This window comes from Scyliorhinus canicula, chromosome 1 (genome assembly GCF_902713615.1).
Source record: "Scyliorhinus canicula chromosome 1, sScyCan1.1, whole genome shotgun sequence".
Taxonomy (NCBI): domain Eukaryota; kingdom Metazoa; phylum Chordata; class Chondrichthyes; order Carcharhiniformes; family Scyliorhinidae; genus Scyliorhinus; species Scyliorhinus canicula.
Window position 1 is genome coordinate 254,402,556 of NC_052146.1, and position 25,897 is coordinate 254,428,452.

Here is a 25,897-nt window from a genome sequence, read left to right on the forward strand (position 1 = left end):
GGAGATCTTTTGACCCGACCCAACCTGACCTCAACAACGTGGAAGTGGACCGGGCCCAAAGCGGAAGTGAAGCCCCGAACTCGATTTGGAGCCAACCCGGACCTCGGTGCTCCCCAACCGGCCTAACAACCGACGCCAGCCCCCGGATCGCCCGCCCCAGCTTGGTGCTCCCGACCCGACCCCCAACGACAAGACCCAGCCCAACCCGACCCCGAGAGACCCGTCCAGCAACCCGACCCAGAGAGGCCCGCCCAGCAACCCAACTTACCTGGAGATGGAAGAAAGAAACATCCACGTGGAGGCCAGACCGGGCCTACTTCAAGACCCAAACCCAGCCCAACCTGCCTCAGGAAGCCCCTGCCCATGACCCAGGACCCCCGAAATGGCAGAGACCCTGCGCGAGGTCATGAATGCGCTGCAAGGTATTCCCATGCCCGCAGAACGCCGGAACCCATCCGGATCGCAAACATGCCTCCCAGCAACCCTTCTACCACAACCAGTGCCTGGGACCTTGCCAGACGCGACCCTGGAAACATAACCAGCGCATTGGTCCCTGCCAGCGCCCTGGACCCTGCCAGATGCAACCACCTACAGTCCACAAGGTCAGATTTCTGCCATCGGATCCCAGGATCATCCAGCCGCAGCCACCGACCGAGGAAGTGAGGGGAAAGCAGCGATCTGCAGGTTAGACTGAAGCAACGCACTTTCAAGACCCCTCTCCCCAGCATGCTCCTGGCAAACGTCCAAACGATCGAAAACAAGCTGGATGAACTTAACGCCAGACTTCCCTCTCAGAAGGAAGTAAGAGATTGCTGTGTCCTCTGTTTCACAGAGACATGCCTTAACCCCGCCTCACCGGACTGTGCCATACAACCTGAAGGCTTCTCAATTGACCGGGCGGACCGCATGGCGTTATCAGGCACAGCAAAGGGTGGAGCGGTGTGCCTCCTCATTAACTCCTCCTGGTACTTGGATGTGGCGACGCTGGCGACTTACTGCTCCCCGGACCTGGAATACCTGACCGTGAAGTGCCGCCCATACTATCTTCCACGTGAGTTCACTTCAGCCATTATCACAGCGGTCTACATCCCACACCAGGCAGAAGTGAGGAAGGCGCTGGAAAACTGTACAGTTATAAAAAACTATGAAACAGAACACCCGGAGGCCTTGTTCATCATGGCCAGAGACTTCAACAAGGCCAACCTCAAGAGTGTAGTGCCAAAATTGCACCAGCACATCTCCTGTCCCACCAGGGGCGACAACACTCTTGACCACTGCTACTCAAAAATCAAGGGCGCCTACCATTCCATCCCCAACCGCACATTGGGAAATCAGACCATGAGACTGTGCTCCTTCTCCTGGCAAACAAGCAGAAACTCAAGAATCCAGCAAAGAAGGTTGTGCAGTGCTGGTCCGAGGAAACAGAAAAGCTCTTACGTGACTGCTTAGAGACAGTGGACTGGTCCATATTTAAGAACTCAGCAACCAACTTAAATGAGCATGCCACCACCGTCACAGACTTTATCAGCAAATGTGTGGACGACTGCGTGCCAAAGAAAGCAGTACGTACGTTCCCCAACCGGAAACCATGGCTCAATCGAGAGATGGACTCCCTACTGAAGGACAGATCTGAGGCGTTCAAGTCAGACGACCCTGACCTATCCAAGAAATCGCAAGTTAGACCCTATTACTGTATCGCTCTGGGTAAATGGGAAGCCTCATAAGATGGAAGTGGATACAGGGGAAACAGTCACTCTGATGGATGACCATACATTTCAGTATCTAGGAGAGGGAGTCAAAACATTGAATTTGGAGAACACTTCGGCCAAGTTGAAGACTTATGGGGGAAAAGCACTAGAAATAAAAGGCACCACAAAGGTACCTGTAAGCTATGGACAGCAGATACCAAGCTTCCAATGATAATAGTGAAGGAGCAAGCCTTCTTGGAATGATTGGCTTTAAGAAATCAAGTTGAATTGGGTCAAGATTTTTCAAGTGCAGGAAGAGGGACTGCCTGAACTGATAAGAGAATATATCAACATTTCTTATGACGAATTAGACAAAATCAAAGTGCCCACAAGTTCTGACCCAGACATTGACCAAGAGGCGACTCCTTAATTATTTAGGGAAGGACTGGTACCATATGCCTTACAAGAAAAAGTGGATACTGAGTTGAACAGCTTGGAAGAACTAGGCACCATCCATCCAGCCAGTTTAATTCTCTGAATGGGCAACACCTATAGTCCACGTATTGAAGCTGAACAAGACCATCCGCACTTGCAGCAATTAGATGCTAACAGTTAGTTAGGCCGCCAAGCTGGATAAATATCTAATCTAAAGAAAATTCAAGACCGGTATGTGAAGCAGGCAAGAGGCCAATCTTACACAAAGCTGGATATAAGTCACACACACCAGCAACTCAAATTAGATGATGCGTCCCAGGGGTATGTCACGATAAACACAAACCAATTCTAGTATATGCGCCTGCCTTTTGGCATATCTACAGCATATACAGTATTCCAAAGAAAAATAGAGAGTCTGCTACAGGGGCTACCATGGGTTGTAGTATACCATAACGTCCTTATAACTGGATCAACAGAGGTTGAGCATCCAGAAAACTTAGAAGTGGTGCTAAAGATATTTTGGGAGACTGGAGTTCACCTTCCAAGCTACTGAGTTGACCTATCTGGAGCACTGTGTAGATGCACCAGGGTTACACCCCATGGAATACAAGGTCAAAAAGATAAAAGAGGCACCTGCCCCCACAAACACAACTGAACTCAAAAAGGTTTTGGAGATGGTTAACTACTATGGCCTTTTTCTTTTACCAAATGTATCGACTGTATTGGTTCCCTTACATGTTCTGCTGAAAAAACACTATCGTTGGTCTTGGAAGGCTCCCCAAGAAGAAGTTTTCAACAGAGTGAAGCAATTGCTCAATTCCTCAAACCTGTCAGTACATTTCAACCCATCTGAAGAACTGATATTGACCTGCAATGCCTCTCTATATGGCATTGGTGCAGTGTTGTCACATGAGATGGAGGACAGCTCTGAAAGGCAGATTGGGTGCGTGTCAAGAACCCTCTCAGAGGCTGAAAGAGGCTACTCACCAATAGAGAAGAACGAAATATCAATAGTCTTTAGTGTCAAGCACTTCCACCAGTACTTACTTAGTAGACACTTACCGTTGTTTCTGACTACAAACCACTGTTGGATTTTTAAAGAGGACAAGGTTATCTTCACCGATCGCTTCGGCAAGAATTCCACAATGGCATTAAATCTGTCTGCATACGAATATATTTTCAAGCACCAACCTGGGACACTCATAGGAAATGCGGACTCTTTAGACACCTACCCTTGCAAGAAAGTATTGCATGTACTCCAATACCACAAGAAAACATCAAGGCCTTAAAGTTTTTAGACACATTGCTAGTCTTGGTGAAGCAAATGAGGAACTGGATCAATCGAGATCCACTTCTGACCAAGTGAGAGTCAAATTATTTATAGGATGGGTAAATAAGCAAGTTTTCAAGAAAAAGAAACCAATCTTTGCCCGCAAGAATGAATTGAGTTTTCAGGATGGCATCATACTCTGGGGAGCAAGAATAGTCATTCCTGTACCAGGCAGAGAGCTGCTCTAAGATGAAGATGCTCAGCAGAAAACATCTGTGGTGGCCTGGCATTGATGAAGATATTGAAAAGCTAGTCAAGCACGGTCAACAGTGTCACCCACAACAAACATTGGCAGCTGCTGCCCTACTACACGCCTGGCTGGCCATGGGTATGGAGCCATATCGCCTATGTTGGTCCATTCCTGGGGGCAATATTTTTGCTTATGATCGATGTACATTCTTAAATGGATCAAGATTTTTGAGGTGAAGTCACTTACATCACATGCTACCTCAGAAAAATTACGCCAATGCTTTTCAGCTCACGGATTACCCAAAGTCATTGTATCAGACCATGGAACTGTATTCGCAAGAGCTGAATTTCAAAACTCCACTGCTCTCAGCGGTATTAAACACATTAGAACCGTACCTTACCACCCAGAATCAAATGGTCTCGGTGAGAGATGTCTCAAAACTTTCAAGTCTGGCCTAAATGAAATATTAGGAGGAAGTCTGGAAACCAGAGTCTCCCAATTCCTCCTTCGCTATTGTACCACTCCACATGCAATAGCGCGAGTTCCACCAGCAGAGCTGTTAATGAATTGCTGTCTCAGAAAGAGACTGAGCAACCTGTTTCCAACTTTGAGTAGAGACCAGTAGAGTGATCAGAAAGCAAGCCACATGACACATAGTACAGCATGATCATTCATGGTAAATAAGTCGTATATGTGAAAAACTTTGGTAGTGGAACAAGTTGGTGTGGTAGTCACCACTGATGTATGTATTGTTTCTAGAGAATGTCGATGTAGGTGCGTTATAGTAAGGCCCTGTACTACAGGTACCGGGGTAGTTCCCTGCCTGCTAGCTCCGCCCAATAGACACAGTATAAATATGTGTGCTCCCCGTACAGCAGCCATTTCGCCAGCTGCTGTGGGAGGCCACACATCTTAGTGTAATAAAGCCTCGATTGCATCCAACTCTTGTCTTTGTATAATTGATCGTGCATCAGTTGGATCCCTGGAATTGTTGTCAGTAAGACTGGACCCTTTCAGACCAAGCGGACATGGAAGGATGGATTGTTTTTAAGCACATGCACTACTTGAGGAGTAGAGAGACACTCCAGCAGTCAATGTTGCCATCAAGAACTGGGATGCGATTCTCCGAGGCTGCGCCGGTTGGGAGAATCGCCCGCTGCGGCAGTTTTCCACGTGACGCCGGTCCGACGCCATCCCAACCGGCGTGATCGGCCCCATCGATTTCTGCGCGGCGCAAGCCGGAGAATTGCCCGAGACACCCAGAATGGCGATTCTCCGGTACCCCCGCTATTCTCCGGCCCCAGTTCACGCCGTCGCCGTTCACACCTGGTAAATAAAGTCGTAAGCCAGTCGTGCTGGCTGACGTGAGCAGCGAGGTGCTGAGCTAACTGTCCCGGACTTCCTGCAGACTGGGGAAGGCTTCCCCGAGAATGCTGCGGCCAACAAGGATTGGGGAGGGAGGAAGTGGAGGTGGGAGGGAGGGAGTGGAGGTTGGAGGGAGGGAGTTGAGGTGGGAGAGGAGGAAGTGGAGGTGGGAGGGAGGAGTGAGGGAGTGAAGGTGGGAGGGAGGGAGTGGAGGTGGGAGGGAGGAGGGAGGGAGTGGAGGTGGGAAGGGGGGGGAGGGAGGGAGTCATCCATCCGCGAATGCCACATGTCAGCCGCCCTGCCGTGGCAGGACGGTGATGAGAACACACCCGCAGGTTGTCGTGTGGCTGATGGGCAGAGGCGACAGGCGCACCGGTGAGGAGGTCAGTGTGAACTGACCGTTGGACGCAGACAGTGACCAGGGGTTAGGCTGGCTGCGTGTCTGCAGCACGACCAGGCCACCGGGGCACACAGGTATTCAATGCCACCCGGCTGCTGAGGTGTCAAAGAAGCTCCGTGTAACATGTTGTTTCTCTGCCCCCCAGCACCCTCCTGCAGGTCACCATGTATGCCAACCAGACAGCGATGTTCACCGCAGTGGTTGGAGCCGCTGCACTGCAGGTGGCCATCCGGCAGCGTAGACTGCGATGGCCCAGAGTGACTGCGGATGTAGCGGCTGCTGATGCTGCTGCAGAGGGAATGGCCGCAGAGTGCCCCGTCGTTGCTGCGCAGGCCGCAGGCGCTCAGGGCCAGAATGACCAGGGGGATGCCGAGGGGAACATTGACCCCCAAACGGTGAGGAAGGCACAGGATGCGGGCATTGATATCGAAGTGCATGGGGAGGGGGGGGGGAGGGGTAGGAGGAGGAGCCACTGATGGTGGTGCCAGGGCGCCACAGGCGCCCAGCAAGGCCTAGGGTGTACCGTGACCGAATGTCATTCGAGGCCCTACCGGACATTACATGCAGGAGGAGACTACGGTTCAGCAGGGAGACGGTCGCACATATCTACCACCTCGTGGCGCACCTTGCACCACGTGGAACAGGAGGAGGACACGCTATACCGGTCTCCGTCAAGGGGATGGCGGCCCTAAACTTTTACGCTACCTGTTCCTTCCAGGCGCCGAGCGGGGACCTATCTGGGATCTCACAGGCATCGGTTCACAGGTGCATCCGGGCCTTGACCGACACCTTGTACGCCATCGCAAACAGGTACATTAAATTCCCCGGGGACCGCGCACAGCAGGAAGCACGGGCACGTGGATTCTCCAAGGTGGCCGGGATACCAATGGTCAAGGGTGTCATCGATGGTGTGCACGTCCCCATGCGCCTGCCTGCAGACAACAGGGAAGTGTTCATGAACAGGAAGGGCGCATACCCATGAATATTCAGGTAGTCTGCGACCCCCACATGAGGATCATGCACATGAGCGCAAGGTACCCCGGGAGTGTGCACGACGCCTACGTTCTGGCACAGTCGTTCATCCCCGCAACAAAGGCTGAGGGGCTGGTTGTTGGGCGACAGGGGCTATTCGTTGAGGTCATGGCTGATGACACCAATACGGAGGCCTCAGACCAACACGGAGAGCCTATACAATGAGGCCCAAGCAGCAACCAGGGGTGTGGTGGAGCGGTGCTTCGGCTTGCTGAAGGTGCGATTCAGGTGCCTGGACCGCTCCTGAGGGGCTTTGCAGTACCGGCCCGACAGGGTCGGTCGCACAGTTGTGGTCTGCTGTGCGCAGCACAACATTGCCATGCAGAGGGGAGGTGCCCTGGTGGACGAGGCAGAGGGAGAACCCGTTGGCACCGGAGCTAACGCAAACAAAGAGGAGGAGGAGGAGGAGGAGGATGGCGTGCATCAGGATGGGGGGAGGGGCACCGACCCGGTGCTGGTTATGTCCAGGAGGCTGCACGACGGCACCGTCGAGGACAGCAGGCACGCGACGCGTTGGTGGCCACGCGGTTCACACACCGTGGGGGAGGGATTCACTGAACACTACCACTTGCACTGCCAATCGTGCACACGGGCACCACACAGCACCCACCACCCCCACGCACCGCGTACACGGCACCAATTTCACATCAGCTTACCACTGCGCCACTACGGGATTGCACTACATTGATGATTGTGTAAGCGGGTATGATCAGTGCCATGTTGAATGATGACAGCCCGCTCTGCGATGAGCTGTGAGCTCAGATTCATCAGCCAAGGTCTGACTCATGTCTATAGCAGAACCATCGTCACAGACACTCCATCACGTGCCCGTGTGGGGCAGTTGGCATCGGAGTGCCGAGGACTACAGTGTCCGATTTTGGGAGGGGGGGGGGGGGGGGGGGAGGGATAGCACACCCGGCACCGACGTTGAACTGCTCATAAACCCCAGCGCCACTCGGTCACCCTCACGAGCCCCCTGGCACCGGACATAGCACAGAGTCTTACAAGTTCAGTGCAACAGTGAGTTTAATTGTGAAATTCACATACAGATGCCCTAGCCCCTTCAACTAAACTGTGCCCTGCACCCGTGCCAACTAACTATGTGTCTAACTTCTTTGCCTTACGGGCCCCACCACCACCCTGTTCTGCCCGCTGCCCATCTGATGCACCAGGGACGGAACGGGGGGAGGCCGAGTGTTCAGGGACCCCCCTTGCTGGAGTTACCGGGACGGGCCCCAGAACCTCCTCCTCCCTCGGGGAGCCCGGTGGCCCCCGGGCCTCACAGTGGTACGGAGGTGCGATCGGAGGCGTGCTCCATCGCATCGCCGACACCTGGCGCTGGCAGTCCTGGAGGCCTACAGCGATATCGACCATGGTCCGAATGTTCGCAGAGACGGAGCCCAGGGAGTGCGACATTCCTTCCAGGGACTGTGCCACCTCAACCTGTGAGTGCGCTACGCCATCCAGCACGTGCGCCAGGCGGTCGATGCACTCCGCGACTGACTGCTGGGACTGTGCCATGGCCTGCTGGGACTGGGCCATGGCCTGCTGAGACTCGGCCAGGGCCCGGAGCGCGGCCGCAATGTCATGTTGGCTCTGGCGTCTGGCTGCCTGAGAGAGGGCAGTCCTTTCCTGGGCCATGGATGACGCGTGCACGTGAAGCCCAACGCCTTGTAGAACCTGACCAATGGCCGAAACCGTTTCACCCATTGCCTCCACCGTGGACACCACCAGTGCAGTGTCGGCCTGGGTGGCTGTGATGAGCGGCACCACTCCCTGCTCCTGGACGTGGATGGTCTCCTCTGCAGGTGCTGGAAGATGGCCCTCATCCCATTATTCAGTCCCTGGGTCTCCACATGCATCGCGTGTCCGGGTGGGTCAAGTACATCCATGAACCTGGGAACCGTCTGGGCGGCAGCTGGATGCTGGGCCTGGGCTGCCCTCCGACCATCCAGCCCCTCGGCTGCTCTGAATTCCACCTGCTGTATCGGCTCGGCTGTGTGGTGCGCACCAGCCCATGACCCGGGATCCTCATCGTTTATTTGCCCATCCGAGGTGAGTGTCTCTGCGATGGTGGAAGGCGTGGGAGACAGCTGTGCTGCTAGCTCGAGGTCATCGGCCGTAAAGAAGTCTGGTGTGTCCTGGTCCACCTCATGGCCCGGCGCAAGGCGCACGCGGCCCATGTCATGTTCCGGTCCAGGTGATTCCATGGACTGTCTGGCCGTCCTCTGTGCGTCACCGTCCACTGTCCCCGTCCTGTCTCCGCCACTGTCGTGGCTCATGGCCCTACCTTCGGGCAATGCACAGCCATCACTTTCATCACTGTCAGTCCTGTGCCCCTCAGTATTGTCTCTGTCCGTCCTCTGTGCGTCCCCCTCCAGCGTCCCGGACTGAGCGGATGGCCCTCCTGTCTGACCTCCTTCCACCCTCTGGCGTGCGGCCCTGGGTGCGGTTAAGGTTGCGGATGGTCGGTTGTGTCTTGGCCGAGACGACCCTGGACGTTCGGCGGCTGGCCCTGGGGAACACAATGATACGGGGTTCGTCAGACACACTGGGCCGGGTGTACGGTGGTGATGGAGGCAGAGTGTGAAGGGGATCGTGGGTGCAGTGGCCAGAGTGTGAGGGGCGTGCTGACGGGGGGAGGGGGGGGGGGCATGCAGGGTTGTCTCACTTACTTCTGTGACTCCAACCTCGCATGGTACGACCTCCCTGGTGGCGGGTCCCCCAGCGAGGTCCAGGACCCTCTGCTCGTGAACGGTTAGGGGGTGCAGCACAGGTGAACCCCCTCCGGTTCTCATACGCTCATGGTGGTTGGGGGGGTTGGATAAAGCATCACAATTAGGCGGGTATCATCAGGGCGTGCAGATATAGGCTACATTAATGCTGGGTGGGGGGACAGTTGGAGCCACGCCGGCATCTCTCCAGGGGGTCGCAGTGCTCAAGTGGTTGAGTACAACGTTGTGCACCCTGAGCCCCTCCCCCCACACCCCCTTCCCACCCTCGTGCCCGGTGGGGGGGGCGGGGTGTTGATGAGGGACATTGGGGGGGGGGGGGGTGGTTGTGACCCGGGGGCACCCTTGTGGCACTTACCCTGGCAGCCCTAGTGAGGTCGTGGAGCTTCTTCCTGCACTGCTCCCTGGACCGGGGGGGGTCTTCCTCACAGCACTCAGTGGTGCCAAACTTTCGCCAGCCGCACCTCACCGTGCCCACATCTTGGGCAGAAGATGGCCCTTCGTTGATCAACCTCATCGAGGAGGGTGTCCAGGTCCGTGTCCCGGAACCTCGGTGCAGCTCGTCGGGGCTCAGCCATCTATCCTCCTTCTCCTCCTCCTGGGTCCTTCCGTGCGCGGATCGCGCCCTTCATGATGGTGCGCGGCGTCATTCGGGCGTTGCGCGCTTATGACGCCGCAATTGTGCCACGCCCCCCCGAGTTCCTCACGGCCCCACTCCTAGCCCATTTTCGGGGCCTGAATCGGTCGCGATCGGGGCAGTTTCGCGTTCACGATGGCTCGGGGACTCTGTCGTAACATCGGAGAATCCCGCCCCTGATGTCCCTCATTAACCTGTTTATAGACAGAAACTGCTGTCTCCATGGAAGCAAGTACTGATGAACTGCCTGCACCAGAAGAGGTACCCCTTATTGTAGTTCCTGTTAACGTCGATCCTCCGGGAGCATTTCAGACTATTGAATTACACTGTTCCACAAGAAACAGAAAATCTCCTCAAAGACTCGATTTATAATTGTCCAACTCATGTATATAATGATAAAAGCAAATTGCTGCAGATGCTGGAATCGGAAACAAAACAGAAAATACTGGACAATCTCAGCAGGTCTGGCAGCATCTGTGGAGAGAGAAGGGAGCTAATGTTTTGAATCTGGATGACTCTTTGTCAAAGCTTAACAAGATGAGCACACAGTGCAGTGGTTCAAAAGGACGGGGGGGAGGTGATGTGATGATTGTCCCTTCAAGGGCGACGCAGCAGAATAAGGGTCACCTGACCTAGGTGGCCAGTCGGGACTTAGAATAGGAAATCACCCCAGCGAGCGGCCTTCTCTTGGACAGAGGCATTCCGGAACTAGGTGCAGCTGCTCTTGGAGATCCTTGTAAATAAATCCTTTGTTGTTCACTATATAAAACTTATAAAAAGCTAAATCATTATATTATTAACCTATTCCTTCGATTAATATATTTACAGATCTAAAAATGTTGCCATAATACAAACGTCATGGGCAGATTTTCCATTGGCTTGCACTGAAATCGTGAAATGCGATTGTGCAGAGAATAGGTTATGATGCTAAAATCACAGTGGGTGCCGATTTGACAGTAAATTGTTTTTCTCCATCTCCTCAACAGCGGCGTCAATGCAGTCTGGAAAGCACGTCCAGTAAACATCGTTTACGTGTCATTAGCGGGCCCGAACCAGTATTCTCAGGGGCCTCCGCGATGCTCCGCCTCTGATGGGTTCAGTTCCCGGTCGTGCGGTTCACTTACGCTTTTAAAAATTGTGAAACCGGTGTCAAGGCTGCAGGGGGAGAGAGAGGGGGTACGGAAAGTATCCAACGACGCAATAGATTGCTGACAGCTGTGCCACTGGCCAGGACGTGGGCTGTGGGGTCGGGGTGGACGGGCACAGAAGACCATTGCCGCAGCCGGCAAGGCAGCCATGCAGCTGCACACATCGCTAACAGCCCACTGTGAACACATGTCATCCCCTAGGTGCCCTCTGACCTCAGTCGATCCATCAGCTGCATGGACGAGCTCCAGCACAACCAGTGCCATCCGAGTGTGGGTGAGGATTGAAATGTGTATATACGGCTGCAGCTTGTCAGCCTTCAGAGTGTTAATCATGGGCCCAGCAAATCCCGCACCGATTTTCATTGGAATCGAATGTGTACCACTTGGCACCGGTGCTAGCCCCTTACCAGTTGCTGAATCGATCCAGGTTCAGTGCCAGTTTGGCTGTCGTGAAAGTCCACAAATTCTGCCCCAGCATCAACACTAGGAGAATTCTGCCCCGTAAAATAGAGGGAAAACCAGTACAATGGTTATTTTGGTTCAACAACAATCATCCTTTTAAACCGCTGCACTGTGTACTCATCTTGTTAAGATTTTGGTGCAAAGTTGTGGGATGAATTTAGGCTGTTCTTTTTACCCATCCATCCCAGTCAAAAAAAAGTGATTTGTCATTTAATAATGACTAGTAGTGATGACACAACTGTACACATAAATTAAGGAGGCCAAAGTGATTAGCTGCTTAATATAGTTGGGTTCAATATTCCCAGAAAAGGAAAGAAAAAGAATCAATCAGGATTCCCATTCTTGATTATTATCTCATAGCCTCTGATGGAACATGTGTATGTGTAGATGCCAGCGAAGGTGCTCGATATGACTTCACCATGATGCTTGCTCTGGTAAAATAACCTGCTGATTAACACTTTGAATGGACTCAGATTTGAAACAAGATCTTTTGGTAAAGTATATGAAAGCTGGCAGTGTATCCCAACATGAGACAGTGCTATCTGCGGAGAATGGAGCAAATGAGGCAAAAGATGGAGATACACAAGTAATATAAACCTAAGACGCAATGTGATTCCACCATATTTTTCTCTCATTGCAATTCTTGTTTCTCTTCTTTCCTCACATTGTTGCTTGCTAGAAATGATTCCATGGGTGCTAGTCACTCTCTGATACTACATCCACCTGGAAGCCTTAACAGCGAGTGCTGACAAGCTCTTCAACTGTGAAGGATCTATAGTCAAGTCCACCCAGAACACGCCTCACAGCCACACATATGCACTTATAGCAGGGGTCACTTGACATTTATCAGGAGTTGTAACTTTAGTTGCTTTTCTCCAACCCAAATACATTTAGCTCATTGTACTTCCTACCATTGACCCAGTTGGGATGAAATAACTTAGCCAAGGCCAGGGGCCAAAACTGAAAAGTTCCCGTGGTCTCAAAATATCAATGATTTATTTGGACAAAGTTATTGAACTCTGATCCCGCTAAGCTTGTTTCTAACAATAATAAATTCAGCCATCCCTGTTCACATTCAGGTAACAGGCATTATGCAAACTTCCACACAAGTTGTTCCCTAAATACAGACACTTACAATTTTTTGTGCTCAATATAGAGGCTGTTTTCAAAATTCTCTTAAGAATAAATATGTGCAAGAGGTTTTTAGTGCAGAAATATTATTTAATGGCAAATCAATCAGGGAAAACAGTAGTTAATATGAGCTGCACTTTTTATTATTATATTTCAACTCTGCTCTTAAAAATTAATAACAGTGAAGCCCTGAAAGACAAGTTGTTACTTTAATATGTTTTTTAAGACATGCTGTGATATTGGGCAGACCTACAAGGACCACAGTAAAAGTGATTAATTAATTGGTCTACAGGAAATTCAAGTTTAAATCCTGCTCTCACTGGACAGTATTGCATCCTCACAAGGCTTCTGTGGAAGGTAGGAGAAGAAAAAACTTAAGAGATGAGGTGGGAGGGTTGTGGTGGCGGAGAGCAGGCAGGTTGGAAGTGGTGAGCCACAGGATATGGACAGCACATCCCTTCTTGATTGACATCAGTGCAAGGACTAAGGGAGCAATCCAAATATATAGGCAGTTGCCAATGGATTAGAATATTGGGTGGGATTCTCGTTCCCTGCCGCTAAGATTGGGAATTCCGATTGGGCAGAAAATGGAGTGTTTGCCGAAAAATGGGATTGGTGCTGGGTGGCAGACCCATCCCCGGTCTCCGTTCCTACACCATTGCCCGTAGTGGGCTACCCACACCGCACCAGCGACAACATACAAAGGGCTGATTTGCATGCATCAGTGTGCAATTAACAGGCTGGCCGCTTTCTGCAGTTACAAAAGAGAAAGTGAAACCACTTAGCTACTTTGAAGTGATCAGCAGCTGTGCTGTCAAGCATAACAAGAGTATTTATAAAGATTCTGGTTAGGATCAATGGAGTGTACCAGAGATGCATTCAAGCATGAAGGGAAATATAAGTTTTAAAAAACCTTCTGGAAGCTATGTTGAAACCATTAAGCTGACAATCAGCGGATAGTTAAAGTTATTGACTGTGAAATGTAATGAATGCGTCCCATTTCCAAAGATCTCAGGGGATTTCAGGCTTTTGAAGTGCTGTGGGTTTTCAATAAAAGCTCTGAAACTTCAAAAAGCAGCAGTTTTACAATCATTGGGCTGTGGGAGCAGGTGTGAGGAAGGCGCCACACCTGTTGGACAGAGAAGTTCAGAGTGAGAAGGCCACATCAGCGTTTAAAGCAATCAGACCAGGATGAAGAAGTTGAAGATAGGGCTGACTGAGATCACCATGCCAATAGTTATCTTCTAGTTGCCTAGGGCTGGAAGAGGCAGTCAGACACTCAACCTCTATCCTGGTGGAGGGTCTAGGGGTACCCCTTACCCACAGCATGAATCCACCCTAACCCCAGGACCCTTGGGCACCCTACCTCTGCACCCTGGCAGTGATAAAGGGACACAGGAGCAATGGGCTCACAACCTTGATCCCTCCCCCCGCGGTCTATCATGCCAAGCTAGGGTGTTCCTGTAGGATAGCCGATCCATGGCGCCAGGTACAGTGCATCGCTGGCTATGCCAGGGGTGGGGACTGAAGGGGGAGGTCTGAAGTGGGGGTCGGAGGGGAAGGGCTACAGGGTTGGTTGCTGTGGGTGCTGGATAGGGGGGATTAGGTCATCCTCATGCGTGCGTGATGTGGAGGGTGACCCGCTATTCCCATGGGTGGAGGAGGAATCCCCTCCTTTCATAACAGTTGGGAGTGCTTTCCCTGTCAGCGGGGGTCAACATTTGTATTATGGTGAGAGGGGGGGCCTGCTGCAGGACACTGGAATCGGGGCACCCGTTCAAACTGTTTGCCTCGAGACCAGAAAGGGAAAGGAAACTGGAATTAGGAATTGGAATTATGTCAGAAAAGGAAAGCAGTTAACTTTAAAAACAGGGTGAAAATATTAAACATATCATGAATCAGTTCAGTGGTTACTCATTGTTCTAGATATTATAATTAATAATTATTTTTTACACATACACTTTGTACTTAAAAATAGGGTCCTGTCATGTGAGAGTACCTTTAAGAAATGGGTGTTTAAGAAATGTACCTTTAAGAAATGTGTGTTTATCAGTGATGTCAGAGTGTGGGTGGAGCTGGGCTGTCTGTCAGCTTTTTACTTTTGTTTTAGGCTGTTTGCTGCAGGGTGTGTTTTAGTTGCGTTTTCAGTGTTGGAGCTGAAGCCAGACAAAGCAGGTGTACTGCTGTTCTCTCTGCCATAAAAAGACTATCTCTTGATCATTTGGTGAATTCAGAATTATAAATGTTCTGTGGTGAATGTAAACCTAATGTGCTTCTGTTAAAAGGTGTTTCTTTTGTCTTCTGGATGTTGTTTGGGAAATTATTAAGGATTACTTAGTGTTGTATTCTTTGGGGGTTGTATTTGAATTGATGGTTGCTAAGATGTTCACTGTATGTTTTAAAAAGGTTAACTTGAGTTCATAGAATAAACATTGTTTTGCTTGAACAAATACTTTTCCATTTCTGCTGTGCCACACCTGTAGAGTGGGCTGTGTGCTCCCCATACCACAATCTATTAAAGGTTGTGGGTCAGGTGAACTCCATGATACACTTTGGGGTTCTCTAAACCCTGGCCCATAACAGTCCACAAAGTACGGTCAATGATTACTTTAAAAATTGTTACATTTTAAAATATGGGGAGGTGGTGGCGAAGTGTTCTTGTCGCTGGAGTAGTAATTCAGACAACCAGGATAATGCTCTGGGTTCAAATCCCACCACGGCAGATTGTTAAATTTGAATTCAATAAAAATATGGAATTAATAGTCTGATAATGACCATGAAACCATTGCTGATAGTCATAAAACCCATGTGGTTCACTAATATCTTTACCCACTCTGGCCTACATATGTATCCAGACCCACACAGCGATGTGTTGACTCTTAACTGAAATGGTCTCGCAAGCCACTTAGCTCAAGGGCAATTAGGAATGGGCAAAAAATGCTGGCCCATTCAGCAATGCCCACATCCCAAGAATAAATAAATAAAGAAAATTGATAACAGGATATTTCTTTTTTTTTTAAACTGTGTTCAGTTCAGGTCACGCTATTATAGGAAGGATATTGTTTAACTCGAAAGAGTGCAGAATAGATTTACGAGGATGCTACCAGGGCTTGATGGTCTGAGCTATAAGGCGAGGCTGGATAGGCTGGGACTTTTTTCCCTGGCGCGTAGGAGGCTTAGGGGGTGTTCTTATAGAGGTCTATAAGATAATGCGGGGTATAGATACGGTAGATAGTCAACATCTTTTCCCAAAGGTAGAGGAGTCTAGAACTAGAGGGCATAGGTTAAGGTGAGAGGGGAGAGATACAAAAGAGACCAGAGGGGAAATTTCTTCACACAGAGAGTGGTGAGCATCTATAATGAGCTGCCAGAGGCAGTGGTAGAGGCAGATGCAATTTTTTCCTTCAAAAAACAATTAGACAGTTACATGGGCAGGGTGGGTAGAGGGAAATGGGCCAGATGCGGGCAAGTGGGGCTAGCCTAATGATAGAAACTGGGCGGCATGGACAAGCTGGGCCAAAGGGCCTCTTTCGATACTGTAAACATCTATGACATCTGATATTCACCCCACTATTATTGATCTGTAAATGTAAAATGCAAATAATATTTTTTGTCACAAGTAGGCTGACATTAACACTGCAATGAAGTTACTTTGAAAAGCCCCTAGTCACCACATTCCAGTGCCTGTTCGGGTACACAGAGGGAGAATTCAGAATTCTTAGCTGGTATGGGAATTGAACCCGCGCTGCTGGCCTTGTTCTGCATCACAAACCAGCTGTCATAAGAACTAGGAGCAGGAATAGGCATCTGGCCCCTCGAGTCTGCTCCGCCATTCAATGAGATCATGGTTGATCTTTTGTGGACTCGGCTCCACTTTCCGGCCTGAACACCATACCCTTAATCCCTTTATTCTTCAAAAAACGATCTATCTTTATCTTAAAAACATCTGACGAAAGAGCCTCTACTGCTTCACTGGGCAAGGAATTCCATAGATTCACAACCCTTTGGGTGAAGAAGTTCCTCCTAAACTCAGTCCTAAAAGGGAAGTGAGGTTTCCTTCGAGCCGGAATTGAACCAGCGACCTAAGGATGTCAATTTTAATTATCCACAGTACTCCGCTCTATCAGCTGAGCTATCGAATGAAAGGCTGTCTAGCCCATTGAGCTAAACCAGCCATGTTATAATCTTTAGTCATTGAGTTAGTCAATGTTTTGGCTATATCCTTACAGTGCACAGCATACTTACTATCTTCTGAGGTAACCATCTGTGTCCAGTCACTCATGGTATGACCATGCCCATTGGAAGCAATCAGTCTGAACTCGTAGGCTGTATATGGATGAAGATCTGTTGCTAAATAGCTAAATGCTGCTGTTTTATTGGGCAACAATCTGTAATGAATAGACAAATTAACAAATTACCAATTCCATACAATCCAGAAAATATGCATATATTTCCAACAATCGTCTGCTTTGTTCGAAGTGGCTATAAAATGTTTTCTGGGGGCAACATGTGGCGCAGTGGGTAGCACTGGGAATACGGCGCTGAGGACCCGGGTTTGAATCCCGGTCCTGGGTCACTGCCTGTGTGGAGTTTGCACATTCTCCCCGTGTCTGCGTGGATTTCACCCCCTCAACCCAAAGATGTGCAGGTTTGGTGGATTGGCCACACTAAACTGCCCCTTAATTGGGAAAAAAAATAATAATTGGGTGCTCTAAATTTAAAAAAAAAATGTTTTCTATCTGGTATTTATTTGCAGTAACAATGAAACTGGATAATGTAACATCTTCAAAACTGATCTCACATCATGGGCTGGATTCTCCGGTTGCCGATGCCGGAATTGCATTCTGCAGTGAGCCAGAGAATCAAAGTTCCCGACCAAATTGGGGGCGGCGCCGCTTTCGTGATGCTCCATCCCCTCCAAAGACATTGCCTGAGGCCAGTCCCCGATGCTCCGGCCCGACCGGCTGAGTTCCCGATGCGTTTGGTCTCATCTGTCGGGAACTCGGCATTGCGGCTGCGGGTTCAGTCCAGCGGCGCCACAGTCAGGGGAGGGCCGATCCACGGGCGGGGGGGGGGGGGGGGGGGGGGGGGGGGGGACTTTATTAGGGGCAGGGGGCACTCTGGGTGAGTGGTCGGGGCGCACGAGCCGGTCAAAGGGAGGGCACTATTTCGTGGGCCGGATCCGCGAGCTGCCTCCACCATGTAGCTTGGCGCTGCCGCTTCAGGCTGCCGCTGTGCGCATGCGCTGTCACGGACCCAGCAATTCTCTGGACAGTATCGGCAGCTAGAATTCAGGGGGAATTTAGAGTTTCTTCAGTGAAGTTATTGAAACAAACAAGCACCATCCATGGACAGGTGAGAGGCTGCTGTTGAAGCACTTGCTGAGAGGTTTCTATCACTGCTTCACAGGTCACTAGCATTTCACTTACTTTCAGATGCTACCATGGCATAGGAGCAACTTCTGTAGGTCTACTTTGCACCTCACTTGAGGGGTAAGTTGGGGCTGATTTAGTACAGTGGGCTAAACAGATGGCTTGTAATGCAGAACAAGGTCAGCAGCGCAGGGTTCAATTCCTGTAAGGCCTCCCCGAACAGGTGCCAGAATGTGGCGACTAGGTACTTTTCACAGTAACTTCATTGAAGCCTACTTGTGACAATAAGTGATTATTATTATTAAGAGCAGAAGCAATAGCACCGGCAGTTGCAGGAGCAAAACTAGCTGTTTTCTCTTCAGCAGAATGCCACTCCAAACGGCAGAGCCATTGGACATCGAGGTCTAACTTGGTGGAGGCAGCTTTCTTGACATGTCTAAACACCAGTGCCTCAGGAGGCTCAGGCTCTCATGACCTCTGCAGCTTCCTGGAACAACACTTACTTTCCAATAAAGCAGTTGGGAATGCATTGTCTGTGGCAAATAATGTGTTTCTTACTGGAGGCCACCTGAAAACCCCTTTCCTGATGTCATCCTCTTATCAAGTTGTGCATTTTCTTATCCAGCGGCAGAGAGGAGTGAGGGTTCATAATGGCTTGAGCACAGAGGACATTTGTGGAGGGTGAGTGTGAAGTGTAATTGTGAAAGGACAACAAGGGTGAGTGTTGGCTGTTCAGATGGGGATGTGAGATACCTAGAGAGGAAAGAGTGGAGCTGCAAGATATGTTGTCTGGAGAAGTGTTGTGTAGGAGAATCCAGGGCAAGTCCGAATTTGGTGTTTGGCACTGTTGCAAGGTTGCATGCTGCCTCATGAAGAGGTCTGGAGGCATATATGGTTGAACAGCAACTGTCTATTAATAACACATAGCTATATACATGCATATGGGATGATACATAGATACATAGAAGATAGGAGCAAGAGGAGGCCTTTTGGCCCTTCGAGCCTGCTCCGCCATTCATCACGATCATGGCTGATCATCCAACTCAATAGCCTAATCCTGCTTTCTCGCCATAGCCTTTGATCCCATTTTCCCCAAGTGCTATATCCAGCCGCCTCTTGAATATATTCAAAGTTTTAGCATCAACTACTTCCTGTGGCAATGAATTCCCCTTTGTGTGAAGGGTGTTATACATAAATTACTGTAGCTGTGTGGTGTCTTTATGTTTGTAATTGATAAAAATTCTTGCTGTGTTTATATATATCTATATGTTAACTACATTCTTAGAATAAACCTTATTTAAAGTGTCTTGGAAGTCTAATGAATCACACCTGTAGTGAACGCTTTTGTGATCATCCTAGCCAAATTCAACATAAAGGTTGTAGGTCAGGTGAACCTCATAATGCACTTTGGAATTTCTAAGCCTTGGCCCATAACACTTCCTTACCTTGGAGTCTTCATGCCATTTTGTTGCTTTATTAACCGGACTGTTAGGGTTGCTCTGTATTGCAGTTTAACCTCACCATATAAAGTGGGTCAGTTTTTCTGATAATTTCTTATTGTCTGACAATTTGGATGTTTTTTTTCCCCCAGACTCAGGTCCACTTTACATTGGAGTACATACATCTGAAAGAATACCATCAGCCACTTCTTCTACCATTTGGTTTCTTCCGAGCTCTGACTTAAGATCACCATATCAATTGGTCTTCAGCCAAACTGATTAACTCATTTATGAATGAGTCTATGAGTTCCATGGGCTTTTGCTCACTCCAAAATGTTATTATTTCTTGGGTTAAAGTAGGTGTCACAGGACTTTATGACTTCTTCAAAGTTACCAGAAGGTTAATTTATTACTTGTCTGGCAATTATGTCATCAGCAATTGGATCTACTTCATATAATAGCATATTATCTTGTTCAGCCTCTGTTTTCTTATTCGGGACTGATGCTATCATATATTTTAAAACTCTTCTCTATAATACCCATTTTGTATATGGCCTGGCCCTTCCATCTGTATTAATTTGTCTGGCAGTGCTGATTTACCACCCATTGCAGTTTTCAGCACATGGGAGTACAGCTTTAACATTTTTTAAAAATGGCTCCTAATCTCTGTCTTAAATGGTCTACCCCATATCCTTAGACTGTGACCCTTGGTTCTAGACATCCCCACCATCGGGAACATCCTTCTTGCATCTATCCTGTCAATTCCTGTTCAAATGTAATAGGTTTCTATGAGAGCTACCCCCCATTCTTCTGAAATCCAGCGAATGCAATCCTAACGGACTCAATCGCTCCTCATGAGGCAGTCCTGCCAGCCCAGGAATGAGCCTGGTAAACCTTCGCTGCACTGCCTCAGAATATCCTTCCTCAGATAAGGAGACCAAAACTGCACAAAAAATATTCCACAATATTCCAAATGTGGCCTCAATAAGGCCCTGTATAATTGCAGCAAGACATCCCTGTCATTATGAAGGCCACCATCTCATTTGCCTTTGTTACTGCCCGCTGCGCCTGCATGCTACCTTCAGCGTATGGTATATGAGGACACCCAGGTCTCATCACACGTTCCCTTCTCCTAATTTATGGTCATTCAGATAATAATCTGCCTTCCTGTATTTGCTACCAAAGTGGATAACCTTGCATTTCTCCAAATTATACTACATTTTCCATTCATTTACCCACTCACTCAACTTGTCCAAATCACACTGAAGGATCTCTGCATCCTCCTCACAGACCACCCTCCCACCCAACTTGGTGCCATCTGCAAATTTGGAGATACATTTCATTCCCTCATCTTAATCATTAATATATGCAGCGAATAACTGGGTTCCCAGCCACAATTCTGCAGTACCTCACTAGTCACCGCCTGCCATTTGGAAAAAGAACCATTTATTTGTAATCTTTGTTTCCTGTCTGCCAACCAGTTTTCTATCCATCTCAATACACTGCCGTTAATCACAGGCACTTTAATATGACACGCTAATCTCTTATTTGGCACTTTGCCAAAAGCCTTCTGAAAGTCCAAACAAACCACATCCACTGCCTCCCCCTCGTCAACTCTGCCAGTTACATCTTCAAAGAATTCCAGTAGATAGTCATGATTTGGCATAATTTCCCTTTCATAAATCCATCTTGATTCTGTCCGATCCTACCACTGGTTTCCAAGTGCTCTGCTATAGAATCTTTGATGACAGATTCTAGAATTTTCCCCACGTCCAACGTCAGGCTTACTTTTCAATAAATCACTGATTACTCTCTATCTGCCTTTTTGTTTAGTGGAGTTACATTAGCTACCCTCCAATCTATAGGAACTCTTGCAGAGTCCATAGAAACTTGGAAGATGACCACCAATGCTATTTCTCAGGCCACTTCCTTAAATACTCTGGGATGTAGATTATCAGGCCCTGGGGATATCAGCCTCCAATCCCATCCATTTCCCCAACATAATTTCTCGACTAATACTTATTTCATTTAGGTCCTCCCTCTGACAAAACCCTATGTTCTCCAGCATTTCTGGCACGCCATTTGTGTCCTCCTTTGTGAAGATAGAACCAAAGTATCTATTTACTTGGTCAGCCACTTCTTTGTTCCCCATTATAAATTCCCCTGTTTCTGAATGTAAGGGACCTACATTTGTCTTCACCATTCTTTTTCTCTTCATCTACCTATAGAAACTTTGCAGTCAGTTTTTATGTTCCCTGCAAGCATACTGTCATCCCCTTCTTAATCAATCCCGCGCCATGTGTTATGGTGCTGTATCTGGATCCAGGCTGCAGTATTCAAGCCATGCTCATTAAAACAACTATTCTGCCACTACTGCGTGATTATTGCGCCAGACCTAAAGGGTGGAATTCTCCCATCCTGGGACCATACCCCATGGAGGGGTGGGAACGTGGAGTGCATCCCGCTGTGGAGACTGGCAGGAAAACATACCAAATCTTCCAGACCCAATCTCATTAATTATGCAACTTGATGTTTTGCGCCGTATTATGTGTTGGCAGGAGAGGGGAGGTTCAATCACGCATCATCTGCTGTCATGCCTGGACTCCTTATTTAAAATTCAGCTGGAATCCCCATTGTCTGCACTGTTTGCCAAGATGTCAGGAAGGGAGATCAGGGTCAAGTTCCTAAATTCTGTAATGCCTCCCTGAGCGTGCTCCTCAACCATGTTGAGGTCAGGAGGGGCAGCCTATACCCGGCAGATAGGAGAAAGAGGCCTAGCAGTGTCACAAATGCGGCATGGGCACAGGTGGTTGATGCTATCAGTGTCCAGGGGATGCAGAGGTCGCCTTCTGCAGACATGGGATACTGCATGGAGCGAGGTGGCATGCAGTGAGGATGCATTGGTGCTGAGGGAACGAGCAGCCTCCACATGAATGGATCAGCCTTCCCTTTGCATATGAATGTATTCAGCGCTCTGGAGGGAGCTGGTCCACAAACTCTGCCCAATTTGCAGTAGTGATGATGTGTCGCAGAGAAGTGGGCTATCTTACAAAGGGAGAATGAGGCATGATCCAACATGCAATCATCTAATTTATGTAACCCCTCTCAAGTATTCTCTTCTTTCCTGCATAACTGGAAGAAAAAGAAGAGAGGTTTTGCCTTTTTGCCCTTTATGTCAACCACAAGTTGTTTCATATATTGACCAAATGACCACACAACCAATGTGTTAGCTCAAAATCACAGTTTATTAATAACAGAAGACTTGTATCTCTATGCAATAACACATGCAGCTCCATACTAATCTACACCTAACAACTAAGATGACCTTTACTTAACTTCGAGTGACTGGCACTGTGCGAGATAAGGCTTTTATCCGGGTCCACGTAGTTGGTTGGATGTCTTCAGGTTAATCTCGGCTGGGCTCGTCCTTCAGGTAGCCATCGCAGGTCCTTGAACTTGGCTAGTTGATGTGCTGCAATTGGTCACACACAGGCCGGACCAAAAGAGACCAATCTCTAGTGCACAGGGCTTTTTATCCTTCATCTCTTTCGCGCCCTTTTGGGTGGTCCTCACTCCAGGTCCAATGGATCGATAGGGTTTTCGATCACCCTCATCAATCTTAGCCAATTAGGAGGCGGATACCTCGATGGCTGGACAGGTCCTAGCTATCTGTCCCAAGCACATAGGCCTTTTCCAAATAAGGGGGGGGTAGCGCCGGTTAGTCTGCTATCGTTGATGGTCCTTAATGTGAATGCTATTGTCTTAGTGAAAATGGTAATTGATTCTCAATGGATGCAAGTTTCAGCCAAGTCTGGTTTCTTTGCACAATACACAGAGGCTGTGTACCTGTCTGTGTCCCAAATTGACCACAATTCCCATTGTACCGGGCGGGTACAGCCGAGCTCCCCGGTTTGTGGATTTGAGGACCATGCATCTGTGAGATCCCGTGTATGATGATGAGTATCTGAAATCAGCCTTCCAGCTCATGGGGGCGAGTCAGCAAGAGGATGAGCAACATCAGGCTGAACTGTTGGATGCCACTAACAATGGGGTATGGGAGTGGGAGGAGTCGGTCCGCCTGTCTGTGAAGTGATCCACAGTTATGCACACATTGAGGATGCCATGGGGAGGATGGAGATGCCATGGAGTCCCTTGTCCAGCATAACAGTGAGATACACACAGACTTGCACTCCCTCACCATTGCGAGTGAGTTTATACAAAGTAAACATGAGTGGGAATCTTTAGCCTTGTCTCCTGTCATAGCAGAGGGAGTAGATCCCCATCTGTGGAAAGTTAATGTCAGCCAGGGCCTCCAGACTTCCATGCCCCAGAGGATGGCCACCAAAATGGTCAGAGGGCTAACAACTCTACAGGTTGACCTAGAAGAAGCAGTAGGCCAAGAACAATAAATACATTTGATCACAAGTGATTCCATAGCTGAACACTACCACTGTATAATAGGTAAATATATTCACGCTTATACTAAATAATGTCTAGTGTTGTCTTTGAAGCCGTTAAATAGGCTTTGCCTGCCACACACCAGCAACTCCCCCCCCCCTCACCACCACCACCACCGGCAGTTCAGGTCCCTCACACCCTCTTATCCCTACATCCTCTTACAGTCCAGTCCATCCTCTCACTCCACTCCGACATCTACTCTCACTGTTCTCATCGTCCATTTCAGCATTGCCCCACACTCCATCCTCCACCTCCAGTCCCACATGACGCTGACCTCTCCCTCCAGTCCTTCATCCTCCCTGACTCTGTCCTATTCCCCTCCACATTCAATGTTCCTGACTCCTTTCCTCGCCTCTTCCTTAACCCTTACTCCTCCAGTGCTCCGGACTCTCGCCCTCATTCCTCTCTCACTCTGACCTCAGACTCTAGTCTTGCATCGTCCCTTATCCCTTCATCTCCCTCCACCTCTTCACAGTTCCTTACACCCTCCTTCACTCCTGCTTCTTTCACTACACCTTCCCCCATGGCCCTAAGTCTTTCCACCACCACCCCATCTTCTCTCTGGACACCTTTGGCTCTCTGAACACACTCCCCAAATCCCTCCCTCTTGACTCCCAACTGCACTCTTACGCTTTCATCCCTCCAGATTCCCTCCCTCAGTCCTTTCTCCCCACAACACCTTCCCCCACAGCACATTCCTTCTCCCCCGCCACCCCAACTTGCCCTGGACACCCTCGGCCCTCCTAACTCCCTCTCAGCCTCATGCACCAACCCCCCCCCCAATATCTTAGGCCCCACCATCTATGCGAACCTCGTCCCCTAAGATGTTTTTGTTTCCCCCATCCCAAGATCCTCTGTATCCACCCATGCCCACCAACCCCCCATCCCTTCACTGCATACCTACCTGCGATTAGTAAGAACTCTGGCTTTCTGAAGCAAGTCGGAGAAGTCAGCAAAGACCATGGAAGATGCTGGGAGCATGGAGGTTCTGAAGCCACTTTGACATTACGGAAGCAGGAGCTGCTGCATGGGGATCACCCACCTCCTGTGAACTGCTTTGCGTTGGCGCCATATGCATGAAGATCCTTCCACCATTTGTTGTGATGTGTTCCTCCAGGATCCAATCGCTGCAGAACCCCAGTATCATCCTATCCTCGAATGCTTGTGATCTGAGCTGGGCTCTATAAAGGTGGGTCTTGACACTTGTCCCAGGCGTGTTTTGCACCAGCATGTCTTCCCACTGGCATAACAGAGAATATGGAGTGGGGGAAAGATTACGATAAGGCCTTCATCTGGACCCCATTTACTGGAGATAAATCAGTTTCACGCAGGCGAACAATAGGCTTCCTATTTGTCATGGCAGGCACCATCAACAAATCCCGTGGGAAATCCATAGTAAAACTGATTTCAGGGCTTCCTGTCGAAAATCTGCTACTGGCTTTCTCACTCACTTCAATCCATGTCTGCATTGTTGGTGACGTTTTCCCTCTTGGTCCTTTCCTGAAGAGAGCTCGCCTCACTGCAGTCCCTGAGATTCCACAGCATGAATTTCAGTATGGAGACAGGGGAGTACTTTTCCAGATCTCCTGTCTAATCTTGTGCTTGTTGCAGCTTCAAAACTCCAAGTGCTGGTGCATCCTTGTGACCCATGCTGTTGTCCATTAAATCAGAAATACTTACTTTGATAGAGTGGACGGGTCATCCCCCCTGCACTTCGTGGTTGGTTAAGAAATCAGGAGGTGGGATGCTAATGCAGTGGCTCAATGATAGGCCCTTGGTAAAAAAGATTCCCGACCTGCAAATGGTCTTGTTGTTCCAGCAGGAACTAAGTGCAAAAGAATGGTGGGCGCAATTCTCCGCACTCACGACGGTGCGGAGAATAGCGGGGGTCGTAAATTTTTACGGCCACGCTATTCCGACGCCCTCCCGCTATTCTCTCCCCCCCCCCCCCCCCCCCACGCCCGACTCCCGACACGAATCGCTGCCGCCGTTTTTTTACGGCGAGCAGCGATTCTCAGCTGGCCGATGGGCCGAAGTCCAAGCCCTTTACGGCCGTTTTTACGAACGGCAAACACACC

General features: G+C 49.3%; 1 protein-coding gene across 6 annotated transcripts in view; it reads right to left on the reverse strand.

The window, feature by feature from the left end:
• The window catches only part of ush2a (Usher syndrome 2A (autosomal recessive, mild)), a 1,354,742-nt gene that overhangs the window by 486,924 nt on the left and 841,921 nt on the right, over window positions 1-25,897 (reverse strand). For all 6 annotated transcript variants that reach the window (XR_005462328.1, XM_038811752.1, XM_038811743.1 and 3 more), the window contains one exon: window positions 16,796-16,938. Coding sequence is in view for 5 of the 6 variants with exons in the window: in XM_038811752.1 (XP_038667680.1) it covers window positions 16,796-16,938 (143 nt within the window). In the remaining variant the exon portion in view is untranslated. The remainder of the gene's footprint in view (window positions 1-16,795; window positions 16,939-25,897) is intronic.